Source organism: Suillus paluster, assembly GCF_016628075.1.
Source record: "Suillus paluster strain FC165 chromosome Unknown EDB91scaffold_45, whole genome shotgun sequence".
Lineage (NCBI taxonomy): Eukaryota > Fungi > Basidiomycota > Agaricomycetes > Boletales > Suillaceae > Suillus > Suillus paluster.
Window position 1 is genome coordinate 148,269 of NW_024537605.1, and position 24,001 is coordinate 172,269.

The 24,001-nt window shown below is 49.7% G+C and overlaps 8 protein-coding genes across 8 annotated transcripts; 5 read left to right on the forward strand and 3 right to left on the reverse strand.

Annotated features, from left to right (window-relative positions):
• Positions 1-233: 233 nt before the first annotated feature.
• On the reverse strand, positions 234-1,817 carry EDB91DRAFT_1145215 (uncharacterized protein). The gene is made up of 3 exons (XM_041319179.1): positions 1,327-1,817; positions 1,018-1,301; positions 234-964 (listed from the first exon to the last, which is right to left on the reverse strand). Exons 1-3 carry the CDS (start codon positions 1,744-1,746, stop codon positions 571-573), a joined length of 1,098 nt encoding a protein of 365 aa, XP_041175031.1. The 5' UTR covers positions 1,747-1,817; the 3' UTR covers positions 234-570.
• Positions 1,818-3,563, forward strand: EDB91DRAFT_1145217 (kinase-like protein). The gene is made up of 6 exons (XM_041319180.1): positions 1,818-2,137; positions 2,195-2,299; positions 2,355-2,811; positions 2,861-2,921; positions 2,977-3,138; positions 3,208-3,563. Exons 1-6 carry the CDS (start codon positions 1,874-1,876, stop codon positions 3,488-3,490), a joined length of 1,332 nt encoding a protein of 443 aa, XP_041175032.1. The 5' UTR covers positions 1,818-1,873; the 3' UTR covers positions 3,491-3,563.
• On the forward strand, positions 3,545-5,442 carry EDB91DRAFT_1145225 (mitochondrial carrier domain-containing protein). The gene is made up of 6 exons (XM_041319181.1): positions 3,545-3,985; positions 4,088-4,259; positions 4,320-4,401; positions 4,454-4,843; positions 4,895-5,071; positions 5,126-5,442. The coding sequence occupies exons 1-6, from the start codon at positions 3,795-3,797 to the stop codon at positions 5,197-5,199; spliced, it is 1,086 nt and encodes a 361-aa protein (XP_041175033.1). The 5' UTR covers positions 3,545-3,794; the 3' UTR covers positions 5,200-5,442.
• A 591-nt stretch (positions 5,443-6,033) lies between these two features.
• On the forward strand, positions 6,034-9,840 carry EDB91DRAFT_1056416 (uncharacterized protein; the record flags this gene model as incomplete). Its single annotated transcript, XM_041314004.1, has 4 exons — positions 6,034-7,994; positions 8,048-8,100; positions 8,151-8,237; positions 8,288-9,840. The coding sequence occupies 4 exons, from the start codon at positions 6,034-6,036 to the stop codon at positions 9,838-9,840; spliced, it is 3,654 nt and encodes a 1,217-aa protein (XP_041175034.1).
• A 342-nt stretch (positions 9,841-10,182) lies between these two features.
• On the forward strand, positions 10,183-14,673 carry EDB91DRAFT_568731 (Six-hairpin glycosidase-like protein). The gene is made up of 18 exons (XM_041327734.1): positions 10,183-10,649; positions 10,702-11,124; positions 11,174-12,052; positions 12,100-12,146; positions 12,199-12,373; positions 12,428-12,438; positions 12,487-12,588; positions 12,645-12,806; positions 12,856-12,925; positions 12,976-13,255; positions 13,303-13,417; positions 13,470-13,600; positions 13,651-13,721; positions 13,772-13,948; positions 14,004-14,056; positions 14,109-14,176; positions 14,232-14,263; positions 14,315-14,673. Exons 1-18 carry the CDS (start codon positions 10,308-10,310, stop codon positions 14,420-14,422), a joined length of 3,246 nt encoding a protein of 1,081 aa, XP_041175035.1. The 5' UTR covers positions 10,183-10,307; the 3' UTR covers positions 14,423-14,673.
• On the reverse strand, positions 14,548-18,342 carry EDB91DRAFT_1204776 (uncharacterized protein). Its single transcript, XM_041320691.1, has 7 exons — positions 17,800-18,342; positions 17,519-17,746; positions 17,295-17,468; positions 17,138-17,224; positions 16,916-17,008; positions 16,375-16,861; positions 14,548-16,324 (listed from the first exon to the last, which is right to left on the reverse strand). Exons 1-7 carry the CDS (start codon positions 18,265-18,267, stop codon positions 14,925-14,927), a joined length of 2,937 nt encoding a protein of 978 aa, XP_041175036.1. The 5' UTR covers positions 18,268-18,342; the 3' UTR covers positions 14,548-14,924.
• A 1,349-nt stretch (positions 18,343-19,691) lies between these two features.
• EDB91DRAFT_1238283 (uncharacterized protein) lies at positions 19,692-22,217 on the reverse strand (the record flags this gene model as incomplete). The annotated part of the gene is made up of 11 exons (XM_041321692.1): positions 19,692-19,820; positions 19,877-20,083; positions 20,131-20,182; positions 20,232-20,554; positions 20,676-20,709; positions 20,756-20,937; positions 20,987-21,118; positions 21,171-21,579; positions 21,696-21,858; positions 21,913-21,964; positions 22,023-22,217. The coding sequence occupies 11 exons, from the start codon at positions 22,215-22,217 to the stop codon at positions 19,692-19,694; spliced, it is 1,878 nt and encodes a 625-aa protein (XP_041175037.1).
• Positions 22,218-22,466: 249 nt separating this feature from the next.
• On the forward strand, positions 22,467-23,925 carry EDB91DRAFT_1238284 (uncharacterized protein; the record flags this gene model as incomplete). Its single annotated transcript, XM_041321693.1, is given in 9 exon segments — positions 22,467-22,515; positions 22,617-22,735; positions 22,791-22,891; positions 22,911-22,945; positions 22,995-23,059; positions 23,175-23,193; positions 23,257-23,275; positions 23,418-23,662; positions 23,714-23,925. 9 exon segments carry the CDS (start codon positions 22,467-22,469, stop codon positions 23,923-23,925), a joined length of 864 nt encoding a protein of 287 aa, XP_041175038.1.
• Positions 23,926-24,001: the final 76 nt, after the last annotated feature.

A 24,001-nucleotide genomic window follows, 5' to 3' on the forward strand; every position in this document is an offset into this window, starting at 1 on the left:
AGCACCTACACAATTTATTTTCGTACCGGATTTTATGCGTGTAATGTCTGGGATCTTAAATATTTCACATTCAAGATGCCTGGGGTGTCGCTTTGTATAACACACTATGTATACTGAATATCGTATGCGTGTAAGTATTATGTTCAGGACGACCACACATTATTGATAGGATGGAATACGACACCGTCGATCCGGACATTCCGCCTTATCGACTCCATCCGACCCCACACAACACGAGAAGTTAGTTTGAGTCAAATGCATGGTGAAATTCTGCGGTGTGCTACTGATATACAACGGTGATAATGGAAACCGGTTCTTGTGTGAAATGCGATTATGGGAAGTGCGTGATGCGGCAGTGTGAAGCATATTATGATGACGTTGAAAGTCTTGCATGACTGAATGTAAGAGGACGAGGGCAATATAAGCGAACGAGAGCAATGGAAGCGAATGGGAGCGATGTAAGTGAACGAGAGAAATGCAGACGAGAAGGCAGAAGCGATAGATAATGGACTAAGAAAGGGGGATATTGCCATAGGCCCTAAGTGGCGACCATGCCTGAGAGAACACCTTCTAAGAGAAGCCCCACGGTCCCGCCGATTTGTGCCCGGGCATGTGGGGATGGCCAGAGGCGACCCAGATCTGGTTGCAGCGGTCCAGGAACCATGGTTCGGTCATGGGAGTCCAGGTGCTGTTGTATGTTTCAAAGGAGAAGAGGGGGGCATGAGATGGGATGTTAGGATTGGCCTTGATATGACGAAAGAGGGCTGCATGAGGACAGGTGGGATGGTTTCGGGCAGTGATGTTGATGTCGACGCCGTTAGTGCCGGTGGTTTTAGTCCATGGTATATGGAAGGTCGAGTGTTGCACATTGTCAGAGTCATGAGCAGCAATGGGTAAGACGGAGCGGGTGACGTGCTTAGTTATATCAAAGGAATCAGGAGCGGGAATGACTAATTCCTCAAGACTAGTAGTATTGTAAGTTTGAAGGGGGTGAAAAAGAGACTGATGAAAACATACCGACAACCGCACCAGAAGGCAAGAGAAGCGATGGCCAGGACTGAAACATCGAAAGTACTGGAGAGGTCAAGGCCTTGGTGTAACTGAATGAGCGCTTCGAGGGTGATTGGTGGACGGTGCTTGGGGTCCGAATCCGGGGGAGCGAGACGGTGGAGACCGCGTTGAACTTGACGAAGGCATTCGGAGCGTTCACCATGCCACTGAGCACCATTAATGACGTGCCAGAAGCGAAGGCCGGCAAGCCAATTTTCCGCGGTGCTACTTGGAGATTGAACCGGCAGCGTCTGCAATGAAGATGGAAAGAAGGACCTCGGAAGCGGGCATACGGTCTTGTTCTGGTATGGAGAGGCGATCACAGAATTGGGTGAAACGTAGCAGACCCACGCCATAGTCATTGTTGGTGCTTTCATCGAGAGACTGTGCCATGACAAAGAATAATTTGATTATATGGGACTCGGGATAATGCTGTTCTAGTGCATGCTGAAAACTGAGACCGTGAGGGGTGGTCCAAAGAAGGGCGCGTTCGCTTGCGAGTACGGGAGGACGGTAGGCAGATGGAACGATAGAGGTGTCGCTGCAAGACTCGTTTGGTATGCTAATGGGGTCGTCGGGACGATTAATGACGGCTGCCTGACGGACCTCAGAGCTGTTGCGAAGCCAGAACTCGGCGGCGGCGGCGTCTACGTCTATGCCACGTAATCCTTGAATGGTTAGGTTCGAGTTCGACATGAGCGATGACGAGGGATAGGTCTTCAACGTTGGGTATGACGACGAAGATGGGATCCGGATTCCGCCAATGATATCGGATGTACTTTGTTGGTATACGACCATCAAACACAATTCTAAGTAATTCACAATGCATGAAGACTGGTCGCACACGCTCCTCCAATCTGACCCGATGCGCTTCTATCGCGCCAAGCGCGACCGCCTACACCAAGCCGTCACGTCCAAGTACACCATCCTTGGCTTCATATCTTCTGGAACATACGGTCGCGTGTACAAAGCGCAGAGCGTGGAGCCAGAGGGGCAGATCCATGCCATCAAGAAGTTCAAACCGGACAAAGAAGGGGATGTTGTCACGTATACTGGTATCAGTCAGAGCGCCATTCGAGAGATTGCAGTAAGCTTGTCTGTTCTGTTCTACATCAGACGAGTTTCAAGTTTCGGTTTCATCCAGCTGAATCGAGAGATCTCTCATGAGAATATTGTTGCCCTCAAGGAAGTTATTCTAGAAGACAAGTCGATCTACATGGTTTTTGAATATGCTGAACATGATTTTCTTGTAGGTCCTGTTTGTCCGATTATTCATTTGACCATGCTTCATTGCTTCGGCGCAGCAAGTAATACATCACTATTCGCAAACCCTTCGAATACAGATCACATCACAAGTTCTCAAGTCCCTCATTTATCAGCTTCTAAATGGCTTGGTATACCTTCACTCTGCACATATTCTTCACAGGGACCTTAAGCCTGCCAATATCCTCATCACTGCATCTGGTGTGGTGAAAATAGGAGATTTGGGGCTTGCACGATTAATATACCAACCACTCCAACCACTGTTTGCCGGTGACAAAGTCGTCGTCACCATTTGGTACCGAGCTCCTGAACTCCTATTGGGTGCGAAACATTACAACAAAGCAGTAGATTGCTGGGCTGTCGGATGTGTCTTCGCTGAGTTGGCGAGTCTCCGGCCGATATTCAAGGGCGAAGAGGCCAAATTAGATTCTAAGAAAAACGTCCCTTTCCAGCGCGATCAGCTACTCAAGATCTTCGAGGTTCTTGGAACACCAAATGGTAAGGATGACATGAACATATTCACCAGCACGTTCCTCATTTCTTTCAGAGAAGGATTGGTCAGGCCTCAAGGACATGCCAGAGTATCAGAATATGAAGCGCCTTGACACGTGAATTTTTTCCTTGGATGATATCCGGGATGGTCTTGGACACGAGTTATTACAGGTACCCAAATCGCCTCGCTGAATGGTGCCAATCGCGTATTCGTTCGCAGCAAGGCTATGAGCTCATACGCCAGCTCTTCGCGTATGATCCGGACAAGCGCCTAACGGCCAAAGAAGCGCTAGGACATAAATGGTTCCAAGAAGATCCTCGGCCGACAAGAAAGTACGTCATATGCATGTTTTCATGCATTCTCCTCGTTGTATTTCACAATAATCATTACCATGACTGCAGCGTGTTTCATTGCGTTCTCGCCCACCACCTGCCGCCCCAACGGCGAATCACGCAAGATGAGGCGCCATCCATGATGGGCATGCCCGCACCCACACAGGCGCAAACACAGTCGCAATTGCCTCCAGCGCATGTCCAGGCTCAAGGGCAACATCTATCGCAACAGTCACAGGTAACTCTTTCCCAACAATCCAAACCAGGCAGTACTGCTAGTTTCGGGAGCGTTAGTGGAAGCTTCTCCGGAGGTCAAGGAGGTTCTTCCAGAAAGAAAGCCAGAATTGGATAGTCTTGTATGTATAGATGCCATCATTGATATTTGTTACTCTGTATAATGCCACGAGTTGTTTTTGTTTCCAAAAGCTGTTCGGGCGGTACGCCGTAGATTCGAATCACGTGCATACTAGTTTTGCTAAACCGATCAAGAACGAACGTTTGGCAACTTCCATTTGACTTCCATTCAGTAGTACGAACTACTTGTCCATATAGCACCACAGGCTGAGCCCCGTGCTTTGATCCTCCCGCTCGCTTTCACGTCCCTATCCTATACAACCCTTAATCACTCTTTTCATGCACTTTTTGCGGCAACTTTCATGACATCCACTCAGTCGTCACAATCTTCCGAAACCCAGCCGAAACCCATCACCAACGGCATGGCAGCTGTGAACGCACAAAAGCGAACTTTCTTGGTGCCAGAGCTAGCATCGTACTTTGTCGCAGGTGGAGCTGCTGGCGCTGCTTCGCGCACAGTCGTTAGTCCCTTAGAAAGGCTCAAAATCATCCAGTGAGTCCCTGCACGGTGTCATTCAATCTCCGTTTGTTCGGATCATCGTTGCGTCCCTTTCGCCGAGCACAGCTTGATCTAACATACATTTTTCGCTAACAGACAAGTGCAACCGCAAACGTCAGATGGCCAGTACAAAGGGGTCTGGCGAAGCCTTGTCAGGATGTGGAATGAGGAAGGGTTTAAAGGCTTCATGAGAGGAAATGGAATCAACTGCCTCCGCATAGTGCCTTACAGTGCTGTGCAGTTCACAACGTACGAACAATTGAAGAAGGTACGGGTCGTTTATCGTCGATCCTGACCCTTCTTGATCCTGTCATTAATTTTTTCTCAGTGGTTTACGGCCTACGGGGCAAAGGAACTCGATACCCCAAAACGGCTGGCGAGCGGTGCCCTTGCAGGGATCACATCTGTTTGTGCGCAGCGCTTGCCTTTTTTGCCCTATCATTGTCTTATACGTCCCTGCAGGCGCGACATATCCACTCGACCTTGTACGGTCAAGGTTGTCGATAGCAACAGCTAGTATACCTTTGCAGACAGAACAAGCGCTGCCGACCTCGTCGGTTATACCGGAATCTGGGGCAAAGCGGGCATTATCGTCTGCATATCACACTTCTTCCAGCGCATTGAACCGAACACTGTCAAAAAGATCTGAGCTGACCATGGTCGGAATGATGCTGAAAGTAATGCGAGAAGAAGGTGGCGTTCCCGGTCTTTACCGGGGCCTGGTTACCACCGCTGTTGGAGTCGCACCATACGTAGGCATCAACTTCGCCACTTACGAGGCGTTACGTGGTGTCATCACCCCTCCCGGGAAAAATAGCATTGTGAGGAAGTTAGCTTGCGGAGCGCTAGCTGGTACGTCCGCAGTATACTGTTTCCGGCGGGACTTCTAATCCGTTAGCGCAGGATCCATATCACAAACTCTAACATACCCATTTGATGTGCTGAGACGGAAGATGCAAGTTACTGGAATGGCCCATGGCGGATTGGGATATCACTACAATGGTGCGTTTGATGCATTAGGCTCTATCGTTCGCACGGAAGGGGTCCGAGGATTATATCGTGGACTGTGGCCAAATCTGCGTGAGTTGGAATCGTTGTCAATTTGACAATCATAGACTGAAACGTCGAGCACAGTCAAAGTCGCACCCAGTATTGCCACGTCATTCTTCACCTATGAGCTGGTGAAGGAGATGTTGGTCACGCCCTGAAATCTATCTTTAGGTGCCTGTTATCGGTTTGATTCGACACTAGATCTAGACGCACATAGATCACGCATTATATTATTTTATATTCTCTTTCTCGGCATAGTATATGTGATGTATGGTAGGCTGTATACTGATGTATAGGAATTCGGTCACCTTGGACGATAAACGATACATACTTAGGATGATTTTATGTAGAACACTGACCTTTGTACCGCCGGTAAGCAAAGAAAGACATGTGTGGCGGTGTTGAGCAAATTTAGAGTCTAATTTGAATTATTACGGGTCGCTTCAAGGTAATCACACACGACGACGACGGGCGCTGCGGTATTCCGTGTCTTTGTTTCTTGACCACCATCATCTAGGGCAGTCCAACGCTGATACTAACAGTGATCTAGTACACGGTCCTGGCTGACCCCGTCTGGAGTAATATCTAGACAACAGCATCTATTAACTATTCCCAGCGAAACGTTTAAACAACTTTGTTCAAACGTTGAACCTTGGATCACAGTTGATCCTATCTGTTCTTTTTGATGCTGCTTGACGCACGGTACGTGCTATGCTATCATTGTCTTTTTTGATTCTCTTCTTGTGCTTCCAGCCTCGCACTCACCGCATTGCTATCTTCGTCGTGCCTTACGCCTCCATCTCCACTTGACATGTCTGAACTGACTTTCATCATCTTTTCGCGTTTCAGAACCGTAATTATCTATTAAAGGCTATCCCCGCGTCCATATCGTGTGTTTGTCCGGATCTGTCTAGTCGCCTACCATCATCATGCTTGAAAATCATCCTCGCTCCCAGGATCACCACGTTGCCCAGATCAAGCAAACGTTCTCCATGTCTGTGGCATCACTTTCGTCCTCGTTGTCTTCATCGGCTGCCTCTTCCACGCTGCTTCCTGCAGGGCCTTCCTCTAGCCAGTTCAATATCGTATCCTCCGATCAGCTCCCTACGTCTTGCTCCCCCACGTTCAAGAGTCATTCAGGTGGTCCTGTTTCAAGCCTAACACCTTGCTCGTTTACCTCTACACCTTCAATGGGTCAGGTAAACAGCCGCCCACAGGTTTCTACGGCATTTTCACCACCGTCATCACCGTCTGTTCCTTCGGCGAGCGCTAGTCTGTCAACAGGATTTCGCTTCGCGCGTGCCTTTGGTGGACGACGGAAAAAGTCGGACACTGTTAATGCCTCTTCTGGCTCATCGCAGAATAGCGGCAGCAGAGTGAGGGAGCCCCAGACCAGCGACGAATTCTTCCCTGGGACCCCGCGTAGTGCGCCACCCCGCCCGTATGGAGCCAAGCAGCTAACTCTCTCCCTCGCTTCGCATATGTTCAGCAAGAAACACACAGGTTCATCCCCCATCTCACCTGCGCTGAGCCTTGCGCCGCCACCGCCTCCACCGAAGATTGCTGCGCCACATCCCCCGTCACACCTTGCACCCGTGGACACAAACGTCGACAAGCGAGTCTCAGTAATGACGACCACAAGTCCTATTGTTCCAGCTTTGGATTACATGCGTAGAACGGATGATGTTGCAGAATCCGGCCCATCCTCCAAGGAGAATGAAAGAAGAGATCTCGAGAAGTCGGAACTGAAGGAGATCCGGAGAAAGAGCGATTCCACGTTGAGCCATCACACAATCAAGCCTGGTTTTGGAACCAGATGCCCTCGTCCAGTTTCAATGGCAGAATCACTGCAGTCGAATCACACCATCGTCCCGGTCAGCAAGCGCTTGAGTGCGTTTCATGACAACTTTATGCCTGAAGAAGAGGACGGTGAGAGGATTGCAGAGAAGGGATTCCACACTCCGTTGCGCTCTACGTCACCTTTCCGTCGAGGGTCTCCTGCGTCATCCATCAAAGTGGGCCGTGACAGGCGTTCACAGTCCCTCAATCTCGGCCCCCCCTTGACATTGATGGCGTCGGCTCCGGATTGCACAGCAGCGACCGTGTCCATGAGTATAGATGCCACCCCTGTTGTTCCCAGATCCATGTCAGAGGATAAGGGAAGATCAGTGACACCTGTTGGATTCTCATCCCTGCATTCCAGAAGGCCATCACCCGTGCCGTCGCGCACGAATGATAGTTACTTGGACAGTCGCCCGTCTTCTCCTTCGCATTCAGAGCGTAATTTACCGGACATTCCTGCGCCGCAGCGGCGCATTCCACTAGCCTCGCCAGGATCACCTTCGCCACCATCATTTCGACAGACAGCCATTAGCATAACTGGTCTTGCCCCTGCCGCTGGCCTTGCTAGGCGTGCCGTTGAGAAGATGGGTCGCGTTTGGGGCAAGGCTTCCTCCCCTGGTTCGAGCTATCCATCACATCAAGGCTGGACACCCAGCAGTCGCTCCTCGCCGCTCTCACGGGCGAGTTCCGGCACGGATGAGCCACCTATCAAGAAATATGGACACGCACCTCAACCGTCTTCTGGGAGTTGGAGTATCAGTTCGGCTAGCTCATCTTCTGATCATGAAGGTCTCATGTCTTCTGGCCCTATTCTTGGAAAGCGTCTGCGTGGCCCGGTCCGCCTGAGTCCTAGGGGTGCCGGCGTCGCTGGTGGACTCGTCTTTGGACGAGACATGAAGACGTGCGTCAGGGACACGGCAATTGACTCGGTTCGCGCCGCATTGCGTGCCAAGGAATTCGACAACAGCGCCACACACGATGCAGACAGCACGGCGAACAGTGCTTCAAGTGTTCCTTCAGCTGCGCTGGAGAGTCGCCGTTTACCTGCATTAGTTGTCAGGTGTGCACAGCACATCCTTACCTGGGGCATACAAGAGCTTGGGTTGTTCCGGTACGATCTCTTTTTTTATCAGAGAATATCCGTCTCATTCGTTTTTCTCGTAGCGTCAATGGGAGGTCGTCTCATGTAGCCAAGTTACGGTCAGAATTTGATACCGGTTAGTGACCCGCTTCTATGCAATTGGAGTCGTTACTATCGTGTTCGCAGGTGCCGACTTTGATATTGCTCAATGCAATCCTGGTGATCTCGACCCTCATGCCGTGGCATCAATCTTCAAGGCATACCTCCGCGAACGTGCGTAGCTGATTGAATCGTTCTTGTCGTGCTCCTAACATGCACATTAGTTCCTGAACCAATTCTAACGAATGCGCTGTCAACTTCCTTCGAGGCGGCAATGACATCGGAGCGTCTTACGAACAATTCGCCGGAACCTTTCCCAAGTCCACGGAGCATCCACCCCGGGTTGCGCAAGCCTCCTTCGTTATCTACTCTGGCTATGCCGAACTTCTCAGGATTACATCCACCATCAGAGCCGCTTCGCAAGGCACTCTCCTCGCTGATCGCCCTCCTGCCCCAGGAAAACCGTGATCTTCTACTCACGGTCACCGAGCTTATCAATGCGACATCTCAACGCAGTCAAGACACAAAGATGCCCTTAAACAATCTGCTGCTTGTTTTGTGTCCAAGCTTGAGTATGAATCCGTCTTTGTTGCAGGCGCTATGTGAAAGCAAAGGTATCTGGGATGGTGTTCAGCCTCCTGTTGATACCAGCCCGCCTGTCCGCCCTTCGCGGGAGAGCGTCCCATCCCTCCACGACGTGGTGGAAGAAGAACAGCTCGACAAGCAAGATGATAGGATAAGCCCAACACACGACGACTCCCGATCCTACCGGGCACTTCCAGAGGTTCCTACTGATGACGTGATGGAGCCACTCACCGCCCCAGCGAATACGCCTGTTGACTCGTCGCAATCCTCAATAGCGACGAGGCCAAGCCTGGATGCTGCGGGGTCGACATCTGACGCATCATCTTTCGCACCCACAGATGATAGTTCTTCGGTGTCCCAGTCCTCGCAGCGCGAACATCCAATAACCCCGCCTTCTGTCAAGGTCAAGCTGCTAAACCCTTACTCCCCGCCGTCACTCTCATCCTCAACTGACTCTCTGTCCAGCCCTTCTATCTCGTCGAACTCTCCCATGCGGTCTACCAAGTATCTTCCATTCTTGGATGATTTTAGTAACCCTCAAACCTCGACCTCGCCACACACCCTAATCATCACCGATCCGGCATCCCTCTCCCTACCGTTTCCTTCCACCGGTGGAGACCTCGCACAGCACACAGTTATGCATCGCAAGTCAACGCCTTCTATGACATTCCCTTTAGTTCAACAGGCCGATATTCCCCGCTCCAATTCTCTTGCTTCCCGCGCAAAAAGAATGAAAAAGCCATCTCTCCATTTACTCTTTTCTAAACGCTCTGCTTCACCCATGTCTTCACCCGCCAACTTCGCTCCGACATATTCACGGAATTCGTCCACATCAGAGTCGCCAGTATCCATGATGACAGCTCAGTCTACCAGCAGATTCAGCTTCCCTCCCGTGCTGAACACGAAAATCGACTCATCTTCCATCTCACTCGCACTAGGCATTGAGGAGGAAGAGCAATCGGACCTTGCTACTACTGTTGGGCACGGAGCTACCAAGAATGTGGCTATTGAGCCTCGTGATTCGATGGCCCTCCTGACGCCAGTATTACCTGGTGGACTTCCAAGATCCCCGGTGACGACGTCCGCGCAAGCACCCTATCGTCATATCGATGTATCCTTTCCAGACGACGATGAATTCAGCGAGGATGATTGGACGCAAAGTGTGCTGTTGGCGGGGGATTCAGTTTGGTGAAATAATTAACACTATAAGACATCCACATATTCCAGGCAACTTCTAATATTTCCCTTGGACTGTTACCATCTGATCTGCAGGCAGGTCTCACTTATCATCTCACGTCATTCCATAGGCTTGATTCACTTATATACGCCAATCTAGGTCGCTTTTGTTTGAAGAGTGTTTTTTTCGTGTTGAAGCAATTACAACGTGACAAGTATACTACTACACGCATACCCCTCCTTTTCGTCTACACCTTGATAATTGGTTTATACTTTCGACGTTGGTTGTCGCTTCAAGTTGTTGCTCCGCAATTGATATTGAAATCTCATGAGGCATGAGGCCTAGGCGGCCCGCAAGCGTCACTATCTGCTCCAATGCTCCACCGTGATATAGACTAGGACTAGAATTTCAAACAGGTCAAAGTAAATTCAGCAGACAGGATTGATAACCATCTTCACCATCTCATCTCTCTTCCGGTTATCATGTCGTCAGATGCGATCAAGACCCTTCAGCAGAAACTTTTTAGAGGAACTGAGGATAACAATGGCATTCAGCAAGCGGATCCGCGTGATCCTGGACTGACGATTCAAATCCCCAAGGCAGCTGCACCGGCACTGTCTCTCAAAGCACCACCGAAAACTTCGAAGGCTGTTTCAAACGATCCCAAGATTCAGGAAAATGATTCGACCAAGAGCTACAGACAGCAGTTGTCTGAATTATTAGGCGCGGATTATCATGGAGTTGAGAAATATCGTTTGCTGCAGGATCAGAATCGTGAGCGTCACTGGAAGCGGTGGGGACCTTATCTTAGTGATAGGCAATGGGTGGGTACATGCTGGCATCTAGTTGAGTACGCGCTGATAAAGTTCGTATTAGGCAACTGTTCGGGAGGACTATTCAGACAATGGTGACGCCTGGAGCCATTTCCCCCATGAGCACTCCCGATCCCGTGCGTACAGATGGGGTGAAGATGGCATCGGTGGCATATCGGATAGCCACCAGCGCCTTTGCTTTTCACTCGCTCTCTGGAATGGGCAGGACTCTATCCTGAAGGAAAGGCTATTCGGAGTCACAGGCCACCAGGGAAACCATGGGGAAGATGTCAAGGAACTTTACTACTACCTGGATTCCACCCCAACCCATTCATACATGAAGTTCTTATACAAGTATCCTCAACGCAGGTTTCCATACGAGGAACTGGTGGACGAGAATGTTCACCGTGACCGGAACGTTGAGGAGTATGAAATTTTAGATACGGACGTCTTCGACGACGATCGTTACTGGGATGTTTTCATGGAGGTCAGTTTCTCCTACGTGTGGCGATAATAGGTGATGACAAAGTGGCCAGTATGCGAAAGACGAAGACGATCCAGACAATGTTTACATCCGTATTACGAGTTACAACCGTGGACCTGACCCCGCCACCTTGCATATTATCCCGCAACTGTGGTTCAGGAACACATGGTCCTGGCCTGCACAGAAACCGCCCATGCCATCACTATCCGCCGCCGCTACCGACAATGACATTAGCTACGTCAAGGTCAAACACCCAGACATGGCGGGGAGCTTCCTGTGTTGTCTGCCATCTCCTCCACCCGCGGGTGCGGACGGGGAATTTGTTGGTGATGATGATGATGTCGTACAACCAGATTTGCTATTCACAGACAACGACACAAATTTCCGCCGATTGTATGGCGGCATAAATCAGAGTGCATTCGTGAAAGACGCCTTTCATGATCATATCATTCCATCCCACAGATCTAAGCGAGGGCGCTCAGATTCACAAGGGCTAGATGACTCGAGTGCCGCACGCCCAGCAGGATCGATCCCTACCTGCGAAGCTCCATCCCAAGAGTTGCCGTTTGTAAACCCCGAACGACGTGGAACCAAGTCTGCCGCGCATTACACCTTCCGCGACGTCCCAGGCCGAGGTGGATGTGCCGTGGTCCGTCTGAAGTTGACCCCACTTTCTCCGAGCAAGGACAGAAGCATCGAAGATGAAGGTGCTTTCGACGATGTTATAGAGGAGCGTCGGGAGGAAGCAAATGAGTTCTATAGTTCTTTGCTCCTTGGCCCCATTAGCGACGACTTGAAGCAGGTAATGAGGCAAGCGCTTGGGGGCATGCTTTGGACGAAACAGTTCTATTACTTCGTGCAACAGGAGTGGATTGAAGGCGATCCAGCTCAACCTCCACCTCCCCCTGGACGCCAACATATTCGTAATAAGGTTAGTGAAATGAGTGACCGATCTATTGAGCACTCATTTGACCACAGCACTGGCGCCATATGCACATAGAAGACATTCTTTCCATGCCTGACAAGTCAGTTAGCAGATCATTTTATTTAGGTCTTGGCTCACGGAAGGCTGTCCAGATGGGAATACCCTTTCTTTGCCGCATGGGACACGGCATTTCATTGCATTCCCCTCGCCGTGGTGGATCCTTCGTTTGCAAAGAAGCAATTAGATTTACTAACTCGGGAATGGTACATGAAGCCTGACGGCCAGATTCCTGCGTACGAATGGAATTTCAGTGATGTCAACCCACCGGTTGGTGTTCGTGCTTTATCCGCGAGTTCATCTTCTAAATGATCCGTGAACTAGGTCCATGCCTGGTATGCAAGTTCTGTGATCGTGGGATCGTATTGCTGACAGCTACCTAGGGCGACGTTTAGAGTCTTCAAAATAGAACGCAAACTCACTGGCAGAGAGGATCTCCCTTTTTTGGAACGTGTCTTCCAGAAGTTATTGCTCAATTTCACGTGGTAAGCACCATTTTACTCTTCTATTTATTCGTCGCCCCTGATCGCCACTTTTTGAGGTGGGTCAATCGTAAGGACTCCGGGGGACACAATGTATTCGAGGGAGGATTTCTTGGGCTTGATAATATCGGCATATTCAACCGTTCCGAGCCACTTCCCACGGGCGGGAGCTTGCGCCAGGCGGATGGCACTGCGTGGATGGCATTTTATTGTTTGAATATGTAAGCTCCGTGTGTGTCTTGTATTTTCTATGCATTAATTCTTCGTCAGGCTAAACATAGCCCTTGAGTTGGCAAAGCACAATGCTGTATATGAAGACATCGCTTCCAAGTTCTTCGAGGTGAGCCAATCATGCCGGTCGAATCCTACAACGTGCTCACTTTGCCTAAGCACTTCATCTTCATTGCAGACGCCATGACTTATAGAACAGGGGATAACGAGTTGAGCCTATGGAACGAGAAAGATGGCATGTATTATGACGCCATTGAGTTTGGCCCAGGGAATTCGTTTCAGCTTCCTATTAGGAGCTTTGTCAGTCTCATCCCCCTTTACGCGACCCTTGTCTTGGAACCCGCCACAATCAATCGATTCCCTGGATTCAAGAAGCGCGTGGAATGGTTCATCGATAATCGACCCGGGATGTCGGGGAGAAACATGGCGAATATGAGGGGTGAGTCGATCTAAATATGTTCACATACGTTATTCACGGTATCGTAGCTGGAGGTAGAGGCGAACGTCGTTTACTCGCTTTGGCTAGTAAAGAACGCCTAGTGCGCATGCTGGAGAAGATGCTAGACGAGGATGAGTTCCTCAGCGAATACGGCATTCGTTCGTGAGTATTTTCTACGCGGCAGTCGCCGGGCTGCTCTGATGAATCGAGATAGATTATCCAAGCTGCACAAGGAAAAGCCATGGGGAATGCACGTCAACGGAGAATGGCATGAGGTTGGGTATTGGCCTGGAGAATCCCACTCTGGAATGTTCGGTGGAAACTCGAATTGGAGAGGGCCTATCTGTAAGTTTATTCAACCGTTTTAAAATTACTGGTCCCTAATAAGTGTTCAGGGCTTGCTGTCAACTTCCTTCTGATAGAAAGTCTGCAGCGGTTTTATCAGTATTACGGTGACGACCTGCAGGTAAGCGTAAAAAAATATTTATTATGCCCGTCATATTGACGCCTTCTTAGGTCGAATGTCCCACCGGCAGCGGAGAGTATATGAACCTCGTGGAGGTGGCAGAGGAAATACAGCATCGAATAATTCACATTTTTGGACGTGATGTCGAAGGCAAAAGGGCCACCAACGGTGGGAACGTGAAGCTTGACCATGACGCGCACTTCCGCGATTACGTCTCCTTTTATGAGGTAATGTTGATCAACATTTCACGGTTGGGCTTGTACCGAAGCTGTATCTTGGCAGTTTTTCCATGGAGATACCGGGCGTGGCTTAGGGGCATCGCATCAAACAGGATGGTATGTCGGATGCCATCGTGGTGGTAGAACGGGGATAATGATTGGTGTCTAGGACTGGCCTCGTTGCATATCATATCCTTCAAAGCGGTGCGAGCTGTCGGTTACCTAAAACTCCACGGAGTATGTTCTTCTTCTGTATGCTCGACTATCATTAACCATGAACCTTCTCTTACAGCACCCCGAAGCCTCGTCAATCATTACTTTGACGTAAGTCACTTCTGTCAGGGTAACCACATTTTGGCTTACAGAATCCCCCAGGAAACAATCGATGCTCATTCCGAGCATGGTGAAGATACCCGGTCGTTGTACAGTGCCATGACATTGGAACTCAACACATTGGGCGACATCTCTCCCGACGCTCTGTGATAATAGATATCAGAAACGATGGGGACATAGAAATTGGATTGCCTTCCCATGTCCTTCTCATACGACTCACCAATAGACGATGCCTTGTCAGTGTTAGATTGTCGGTTATATGCAAACGAAAACCTCTTAGACGCCAATAAACATGATGTATTTGAATAAAACCGTAGCAATGAGTGCAGTATTCTAATAAAAATTACACGTGACTAGTGCTCCACTTTTAGATGATATACGATGCCCAAGGATTCAAAAGTACTACAAAGGAAGAAAGAGAGCCATGTAGATATCGATATCAAAGAGATGTGAACCACACAAGGATGGTCTCAAGCCCGATGAGCACCTGAGTCAAGGAAGTCAGAAAGCGATAGAGAAAACCATATAGAAACGAATGTGGTGCGAACATGCCAGTGATACATATTATGTACAACGAGAAATGCGAGTCCCCCTGGGAAACAGCAAGAGTATGTATACGAGTCGAAGAGGGGGATGGAAGAGCGGTGCGATGTCATGTCACGTAGAGCGTGACTTGCCCGCCAGGTCGGAACGACTCAAAGGCCATTTGGACATCTTCGGTGGAACCAAGAGAGACCATATCTCCGTCCTCATCCCGATATCTTACCCGCAGCGGGGTATCATCACGGCGCGGCCCACACAGCCGGATTTTCTTGCCGACTTTGTCGACAAGGTCACAATACTCTGTGCATCGCGGGACTTGGATGACGAATATATCCTCGTTGAAGTGTACCTTCACCTTGACTGGAGGTGAGAAAGCGAGGTGGGCGCCGCTAGAGACCATGGTTTCAAACGTTTGTGACCGAGGGGATCGGAGAGCTGAACCTCCAAGAGATGATTCGCTGGATCCGAATGGCGTGATGGGCGAGGAACTATGTGGTGACTCCTCCGACGAACCCCCACCCGTCGACTGACTAGATCCACTACCCCGCTTGCTACTTGAAGCAGCAGAATCCTCCGATCGATGAGGCCACATTACGTTGTTAGGAACAGGAGGAGGGGGCGCTAGTGGTACATATGCGCTCGGCTGACTAGCACTCCGTGATCTCAACGGCAGTGCATTACTGCCATTCAAAGCCGGCGACGCCGTAACGCTACGGGAACCACCGCTATCGTACAGGGTCGTCAGCTTCGATGAGCTGATCTGGCCTTGCAAAGGAACTCGAGGAGGACGTGAGGGGAAACTAGGGTCTGTGCCAAAACTTGCAGTAGAATTCACCCTGTTGGCCATGGGGCGATAGGAAAGGGGAACGGGGGGATTAGCTCCAGGTGGCAAAGGCAAAACGCCATTCGCCGTTCGCCATTGCGACATGACCTGACCATTGATGTCTTCTGTCCTGGCTCGGGGGCGGTCATCGCCAACCGCCGAGTCGCGTGGCTCGACAGGCATGCTCTGCATTCGATGCATACCCATGGGCGTGCCACGACCGGATGGTGGCATGCTCGCAGGAGGGTAATCCTCATACTCGTCCTCCAAGTCGAACTCGAAGCCCTCGTGGCTAGGATAGCTACCGCTGGAGTAAGATCCAGCCACCGAGACTTCCTCGCTGGTGCTGTAGGCATTGACACGATGACGACTGCTGGCTGGGTGAGGTGGAAGGCTATGTAGGGAGTGGGCATGAGACACCATCGAGGAACCGCGGTCATGAGCGAAAGGCATTGAACGCGGCAAATGTGCAGCAGGAACAGAGGCGTGACTGCTGTGTTGAGCCATGAGTTGGGAGAAATTCCGTTCTGACGCTCTTCGACTCGCAACCTCCTTAATGAGACGGTTAATCTGACACTCCCACTGTCGCAGTTGCTCTTCGGATCGGCAACGGAGGGTAAAGAACTCGAGGTCGTCATCGCCTCGCCACCACACAGCCAGGGAATGTGGGTTGATTGTGGTTGAAGCTTGAGGAAGAACTGTCAGTATGAGACATTCGCAAGACCAACAGACCTACCAATCGAATTCCTATTCGAGCTCGGAATAGCTTGGGTGACGTTGTTCAAGAAGATACGTCCTTTCAACAGGAGAGGAGTGTCTTTTTTCTTGTTCGGTGAGCTCATGGGTGGGGGAGCAAGGGCTTGCAAGCCATTCTGCTTCTTAAGAATAGAATTATTCTTTCCTCCGCGTTTGCCGTTTTGAGGGGGAGGTGCTGCCTCCTTACAGCAAAGTATGATCTTCTCAAAGAGAAATACGTGATATTCGCGATCGACGTCAGACTTGGTGACGGTGAAGATATCATCGAGGAGAAGGGCGCCGAAATTCGACAAATGGTGACCTTTCCAGTCTTGAACGCGACCTTCCAGATTTTTGACTGTCTGGACATTCTCAGCGCGTCTTTGTGCCTCGTTAATCTTATCGGTAATACGTTTAGCGGCAGCCGATCCAGCTTGGAGTTCCTCAGAATGCGGGTAATCGGTGGCAGATGTCGCCTTAATAAGCGACTACAAATTCCAGTCAGCTCATGATGCTTTCTTTGATATCGAAATTACACTTACATCAAGGAGCAGCGGATATTTGCAAATTCGCTGAACCGGCTTGATCAAAAAGGCAGGCAGTTCAGATTTGGCGTTGATCAAATTATTGTGGACCTGAGGACGGAGATCAGTATTTGGATGTTCTATTTTTAACATATGTTCGCGATATGTTCCGTCACTAAGCATATGACGCTGAACAGCCCAACAATGCAGGTACAGGAACTGTCACGGAGGAAGGCTCACCGAAAGATTCTGCTCCTCCGCAACCATGAGATCTACTGCATTGGTGTAGTTTGCACAGTAGGGTTCGTATACTGCGAATTCCTCTTCCTGTTGTTCCCAGAATGAACCAAGTTGAATAAACCCATAAGGAAGAAAAGAAGCATCGAGAAACACGAACGTTTTCTAGAAAGAGGACTCCCCAGCGCTGATCTCGCCACGCCATCTCTGCGGTGCTCTCTAATCGAATGAGGAACTTCCTTTGGAAGTTCAAAAGTTTGTTCAGTCCTGGGAAAAGGTAGTGAATGGTATCCTGGTCGATTGTATTGCTTTGGGACAAGGCAGTTGCATATTTCTTTTGTCAAGTTAGACAAGAGATACTAAATGCAGATGTAGGGTACGCACCTGCATGACCTCCAAGTCTTGGACGTATTTCCGTTCGGTCTCTACCAACTCTCTGATAATGTTGTTACGGGCGGCCTCTTGCGCGCTTGCGGGAACGGGCGTATTTGGTACGTCACCCACTAGCGAGTCGATGGAATCATGCGTGGACATCAATGGAGGGGACAAAGGAGCTGCTTCGAATAGTGCGGACGGCAACATATCGACGATGGTGGTCACTGTACTGACGACCTAGATGGTCATGAGGTGTTAGAGCGACGAATGGAGATAAGCCAGGAACGCACCTTTACTAGACCATCGGTCGAGTGTCTCTCCCATAAATCGGTTACGGTGAACTGCTCGCAATTGTCGAGGTTCGTTATATTCATGACGAAGACAGCGATGGCATGCTTCTTTGCACGTTCATTACTGACGTCGAAGATTGAAGGATCCGTTTTTACTGTAGATGTATTTGTTCTGCCAGGAAGAAGCTGGTAAAGGAAACATAGTGATATTCCGAGGGAGAAGCAGTCCCAGAGTTGAGTTACAGGATCGGTTGACTGACGTAGTGAACCTGAGTGAGATGACAGTATGAAGAAATTTGAGAATCCAGGGATACGCATTAAGCGAGTTCGCAAGGAAGAGCATTGCTGGTAGAGGGATGTCGATTGAGAAGCAGCTTTGTTGAGGATATTGTTGTTAGCTACTGGAGTTTCGATTACAAGACCGGGATTCGATGCTATTGATTTTTTACGAGCAGCGACGTTCGCCATGATGGCGGTTTGAATAAGAAGAAGAGCGCCCGGCTCAGTCGATGAGTTGAAGTAACTAGTAGTAGGGAGGAACCGTCACAAGAGATAATACTATTTAAAACTCCGATTGGTCATATTGTTGACTTTACACAAACAAAACAAAACAAAACCTTCATAATGTCTTGTTCTCGTAAACAACAATACAAGTCTTGTGGCTACTTTAATATTCATTGTCTACTTGCTAGTCTAGACTACCTTCTAGAGCTTCACTTCTAAGTCCTTCCACAGACTCATCTACTTCCACTGCATCTCCACTCATTCCTGTCCTATTAATATCTGTAACGGGTAGGGGTGTTACAGGGGTTAAACAGTGTTACAGCTAAGTACTTGCTGTTACAGATCGGCACCGCCCTCCAGCTCGGCGCCCAGCAAGTACACCGTATTCGTCACCGTGTGTGACCCGCATCACTATTCGTCCATCTCTGAGTTGACGCCGCACCAAACATCCGGGCGAGTTTACTCCGATACTCCTAGTATATTCTCAACCCCTCTCAGCCCGCACTGGATGCTTCTCAATGCCTTTTTTAGATTTTTTTTTGCGAGCACACGGCTGTACAGTGCACACGGACTCCAGCGGGGGGCACGAGGTCATTGTCAAGTTCGGATTCGTATGGGCGTTTGTCCTTTACTTTCTGGTTGATCCAATCATGGAGTCTCGAGTGCCCATAATGCGCTGCTTTTCTATGGAGATTTGTTTCCATCACTTCCTCTGCTTAACGCGTGGTTAATATTAATAACACACCGTATGGACCATCATTTGGCAAGGAACGTTTTTGCCTTGAATGCGGACGTGCTCGCAAGTAACATTACCCTCGGTGAATTCACCCGTCACGATAAGTACCGTACAGGTTTATCAGCACTACATGATATCAAGCACTTCGAACTCACAGAAGATGTAGTACAGTATTCCGTGGGATGATGCGGGTATGTTTTTACGACTCTTCCGTGTAACGTATTCTCATGATTATCTTGAGCAGTCCTAGGGGGAACGGGCTGGAACGGTTGTTTGAATCTAAGATATGTCCAACACTCAAGTCATGGCATATTAAATTTCATGTGCCTTCGCAACAGACGCGTTATGACCGTTGCCGATAAACATAACTTTCATTATTGATAGCACTGTCAACAATGTCCAATGGAAATAAAGCTGAACGAACGACCCTCTTCCTTCTATAGTATAGGTCTGACTGGGGACGAGACAGTACTAGATAAAGCTTAAGCCAAAACTTGGAATTATGTCGATATTGACACACTGTCAAGAACATCGAGTACTATATATATATATCGACATGTCATGTCACCTTGCTTGCCCACATGCAATGTTGCCCCGTAGACACCCTAGAATTTGTGGTACATACTGTACATTTATAGTAGATGCAAGATTCTCAAGCCTCCTCACCGTTCTCATCAATGTCAATGTTCTCGCCATTCGCCAATTGCTGAATGAAGTGATCGATCTTAGCTTTGTGTATACGGTGATGTTCCTGCCATCCCTTCCAAGGATGATGAGGATGCTGTGAGCAAGACCAGGTCAGTCAACTCGATATAATACCAAACAGTGGAGACTGACTGTACGACCAAACGCCTGGAAGATCTTATCTGACGTCCCTTCCGGCTTTGTGAAAAAGTACTTGGCGAGCAGAATATCATCTCCGCGGCTGTAACGCATCTTTTTCTCCGGTGGCTGAGGCAGAGGCTCGTCCTCTTCTGTGCGATTCAGTTCGTGCTTGTGACGACGCCAGAACTTCATCCATGACGCGCGCGAGTGATGCGGGGCCTGAGAATGATCAGTCAAGAGAATATAACGGAATGTGAGTCGATTACCTTGGCAGCAACGTCCTTCCAGAATGCAACCATATCGAATCGATCCTGGGACCTAGGTACATCATGAAATCACCGCAAGGAAATCATGTTGTAGTACTTACTTCCTGTACTCCATAAAACGTACAAGGAACGCAACGTCCTCGTCCGTGAAAGCTACTCCCTTCCCCGTTGTACTCCTGAAGAGAGCGCGAGGTGGAGTCGGAGAGCGATTACGTGGACGGTTAACGTCTTGCTGCAACCGAGCCTGCGCAGCCGCGATGATACCAGGACCCGTAGTTCCGAGAGGCATTAGTTGCTCTTCCTCTTCGGGCTCAACTTCGCCTTCAGGGCGGGGCGTGTTGTTGTCGCCGGTGTCCATTGAGTAGCCACCCAACCGGATCTGATGCTTATTGCAGTATCGACGCCAAGAGTAAAACCTGCGGCACTCGTCAGATTGATAATAATGCCTTACTTGAGACTCGCTCACGTATGATGGGGCGCCTATCATGCATCCATGCACGACCGTCAGGAAAGGTTGAACAACACTGGAGATGCAAGCGACTTACTTTGACTGCAATCCTCTCGCAGATTTCTCTTAAACTGGAGATAGTTTAGTCTTAGCCGCCAACTGTCAGTAAATACCCACCTGAGGACTAGACCTTGTTCTTGACAGTAATCGATGTATCGTTTGAGGTATAATACGTCATCAGAGGTAAACAAGTTTCCTCCGTATGTGCTCTTGATTACGCGCGTTGGGGGAGTTGGTGAACGTGCCGGGGGATTTCGGCGATTCAATACAAGAGCGGAGGGTGGGGCGGCGGGCGGCGCCTAATGATAAAATCATATATCACGTCAGATGAGATGAGGTGAAACGTACAGTATTGCGAGTGCGTTTACGACCACGGGGCTTTTCAGCAAGTGCACTATCAGCGGGGACCGAAGACGGTCCAGCCGCCGACGGTCCTGCTTCTGGCATGTAAGGTGCAGTCTGATCATATGGATGCTCATACTGATATTGACCATATGAATAGCAACCTTGACTAACGCGCGTGACAACTTACCGAAGCAGGGTCGTAAGGATATTCATTAGCCGGAGGAGCCCATTCAGGACGATCATCTCCGTATCTATAGTCATAAGTTGGCGCACTCGGCCCAGCTACCATATGGGGCGGAGGCTGGTTGAAGGGCGTCACCCAAGGTTCGTCCCGATATGGATGTGTTTGCCGGGCAAGCATCGCTGCAGTCTGGGGTGAGGCTATATGCGTTTGCTGGGGTGCGATGGCATTGGGGGCCTGCCATGATTGGGGCGGGGCAGCTGTCGGCGGCTGCATACCTCGAGGAGGAGCATGCATTGGATGTCCGTACACAGGGTAACCGTAAGATGTTTGAGGTGGATGAACCATGGGATCTCCAGGGGGCATAGGAGGCATTGCTTGCGGGTGGGGAGGCATGGGACTGCATTGGAGCAGGCTGAGATGCGGTGGGACGCGTTTGATCAGTCTGAGACGGGACGATGGTAGGTGGCGTCACTCTGGTGAGGTTATTCAACATGGGGAGGAATATTCGGTGGCAAGGAAGAGACAAACTTCTCCATCCCAGTGACTTTACAACCCGCCCAATTGTTCTGGAATGTTTGAAGAGCGCCAGTACGGACGCACTCATGAACCCAGCGGTAGTGCAGGACAATTTTACCCTTTTTACCAGCGTACTGACGGTACAAGTTCTGGCCTGATTCTTTATGTGGATCGACTAATAGGGCGCAGTTGTATGAAATGTGGCGGACATGGTAAGGTTCGTACTCACCAAGAATGTATGGCGTCCCGCTATACCCTGGTGACGATGTGCCGCCGTGTTTCTGCCACAAAGATTTAGTAACCCATCCTCAAAGACACGAGATCCGAAGGGTGACCTACCGTTACAAGTTCGACGAGAGTGTCCCTGTCTTCCACCTCCTTCTCGATATACACATTAAGAGGCGTGCCCATCATCGGCTCGAGAAACAGATTACTTCCGGGGACATCTGTGGTGGGGGACGCATCCGGCTGGCCCGAGCGCAGGGATACACTTTGTTCATGCTGATTGCGTCTGGTAGAACGCGCTGGTGCCATGGGTCTCAGCCAGGACTCCTTGATGTAATGATAGAAGTGGTGGTTGGGGTCAAGGTTTGAGTTTCTGGGGCGGAGTGGCAGGAGGCTACCGGCGGAGATCTAAATTTGCCGGATCTCACCGCTCTGTACATAGCAATGGCATAGCCCTAAGCTATATATTAGCTATGTAGCCTTGTTATCTTATCTGAGCAGTTGACACTCATTAACCGACCTAGGTGCTCAGCGCTCAGCGAGCGACGTTAACGACCCATGACGCAACCTCTGGAATATCTTTCTCAGGCGCATATCGACAAGGTTAGTACTAGTACTCTTGAATACTCTTCCATGATTTCTAATACTATGGTTGTCAGTTTTATAGGGATGGGTAAGTAGGATATCTAGGAAACTCGATGCTCTCAGTGACCGGTCTACTCAGGTACTTGGTCGTCCGTGGTTTCCTCTCTCACGACCAGACAAGTTCTCTTTTGGCGCGGTCCAAAGATCTCCTCGATGAATTTACGCCGGAGGACCATCCCCTGGTGAGTGCGCCTACTTAAATCGCGAACAACATTCAGGACCCTGGACGCGTGGCAGATCAAATTCACAACGTCGGATAAAGACCACGTCGGTGACGACTACTTTCTGAATTCAGGCGATAAGATCCGCTATTTCCTTGACGAAGACGCCAGTCGACAGTAGTGGGAAGCTTACGAGGGATAAGGCAAAGGCAGTGAATAAGATCGGTCACGGTTCGTTGCGAACACACATGAATCTTCACATGAATCTTACTTAAGATAGCCCTTCACGAATTGGACCCTGTGTTCCGAAAGGTTACTCTGGAAAACGATCGACTGAAGGCTCTAGTAGCGCGACCTGCGATTCCATCATGATCCAGTTGGTAATGAATCATGTTTGGTCGCCAGAGGGGACACTGATATATAATTTCTAGCAATGCAATCAATGGTTATATTCAAACAGTCTCAGACTGGTGGTGCAGGTGAGCAACTGACATCAGCCGGTAACGACATTCTGGCAAGTAGCTAATACATCAACCTTGGAGTGCCCGAGCACAACGACTCGTAAGTGGCAAGTCACTGACGTTGAGTCCAAGTCTAAAATGGGCCTATGAAAATGCTCAGCACGTTCCTCGTCAGTATCAGTCTTTCCCCCTGTTTCCATGCCTTCATTCTCAGGTCATATTTAGTACACGTCACCCCTAAGTGCTCTGGGGTTCTGGATGGCTCTTGAGAAGTGCACACCCACGAACGGCGCCCTGTCATTCTTGCCCGGATCGCATCTGACAACTCCAATCACGAAGAGATTTGTACGATTACCAGGGGGTGGTACCGGTTTCGAGCAGCTTACCGCCCCTCCGCCTCCCCCATCCGACACAAGCGAGAAAACGATGCAGATTGCGTCAGAAAGTGCCTCCGAAGGGAAATATGTGCTGGAAGCTTGTGAACCAGGTATTTGGTTACGTGCTAGCCGGATGACCATCGCTGAACACCAGATGCTAGGCGATCTCGTCCTCATCCATGGCAGTGTCCTTCACAAGTCAGAACGTAATACCAGTGCTCACACGCGATTTGCGTATACTTTCCACATGATTGACTCACCTCCTTACGCCAAACACGACGAGAAGAACTGGCTTCAGCCTACTGAAGCCATGCCTTTCTCCAGAATCTTGGACGCACCAATTGGAAATACTCTTTCCACTCCTATATACTAGCCAGATGAATCTTTGTCCGTTTAGAATATTGTTATACACGAGATATCTAGTCGCTAACATGCTAACTTTGCATCGC

Coding starts and splice junctions, on each gene's coding strand:
- EDB91DRAFT_1145215 (XM_041319179.1), bottom strand. CDS start 1,746: ATGTCGAACTCGAACCTAACCATTCAAGGATTACGTGGCATAGACGTA. Junction 1,302..1,326: donor ACCGTATGCCCGCTTCCGAG/GTCCTTCTTTCC, acceptor TCTTCATTGCAG/ACGCTGCCGGTTCAATCTCC. Junction 965..1,017: donor GCCTTCTGGTGCGGTTGTCG/GTATGTTTTCAT, acceptor CAATACTACTAG/TCTTGAGGAATTAGTCATTC.
- EDB91DRAFT_1145217 (XM_041319180.1), top strand. CDS start 1,874: ATGCATGAAGACTGGTCGCACACGCTCCTCCAATCTGACCCGATGCGC. Junction 2,138..2,194: donor GCGCCATTCGAGAGATTGCA/GTAAGCTTGTCT, acceptor GGTTTCATCCAG/CTGAATCGAGAGATCTCTCA. Junction 3,139..3,207: donor GATCCTCGGCCGACAAGAAA/GTACGTCATATG, acceptor CCATGACTGCAG/CGTGTTTCATTGCGTTCTCG.
- EDB91DRAFT_1145225 (XM_041319181.1), top strand. CDS start 3,795: ATGACATCCACTCAGTCGTCACAATCTTCCGAAACCCAGCCGAAACCC. Junction 4,260..4,319: donor CGTACGAACAATTGAAGAAG/GTACGGGTCGTT, acceptor ATTTTTTCTCAG/TGGTTTACGGCCTACGGGGC. Junction 4,844..4,894: donor AGCTTGCGGAGCGCTAGCTG/GTACGTCCGCAG, acceptor CCGTTAGCGCAG/GATCCATATCACAAACTCTA.
- EDB91DRAFT_568731 (XM_041327734.1), top strand. CDS start 10,308: ATGTCGTCAGATGCGATCAAGACCCTTCAGCAGAAACTTTTTAGAGGA. Junction 11,125..11,173: donor ACTGGGATGTTTTCATGGAG/GTCAGTTTCTCC, acceptor CAAAGTGGCCAG/TATGCGAAAGACGAAGACGA. Junction 12,053..12,099: donor GCCAACATATTCGTAATAAG/GTTAGTGAAATG, acceptor ATTTGACCACAG/CACTGGCGCCATATGCACAT.
- EDB91DRAFT_1204776 (XM_041320691.1), bottom strand. CDS start 18,267: ATGGCGAACGTCGCTGCTCGTAAAAAATCAATAGCATCGAATCCCGGT. Junction 17,225..17,294: donor GAGTCCTCTTTCTAGAAAAC/GTTCGTGTTTCT, acceptor TGGGAACAACAG/GAAGAGGAATTCGCAGTATA. Junction 16,862..16,915: donor AATATCCGCTGCTCCTTGAT/GTAAGTGTAATT, acceptor TGGAATTTGTAG/TCGCTTATTAAGGCGACATC.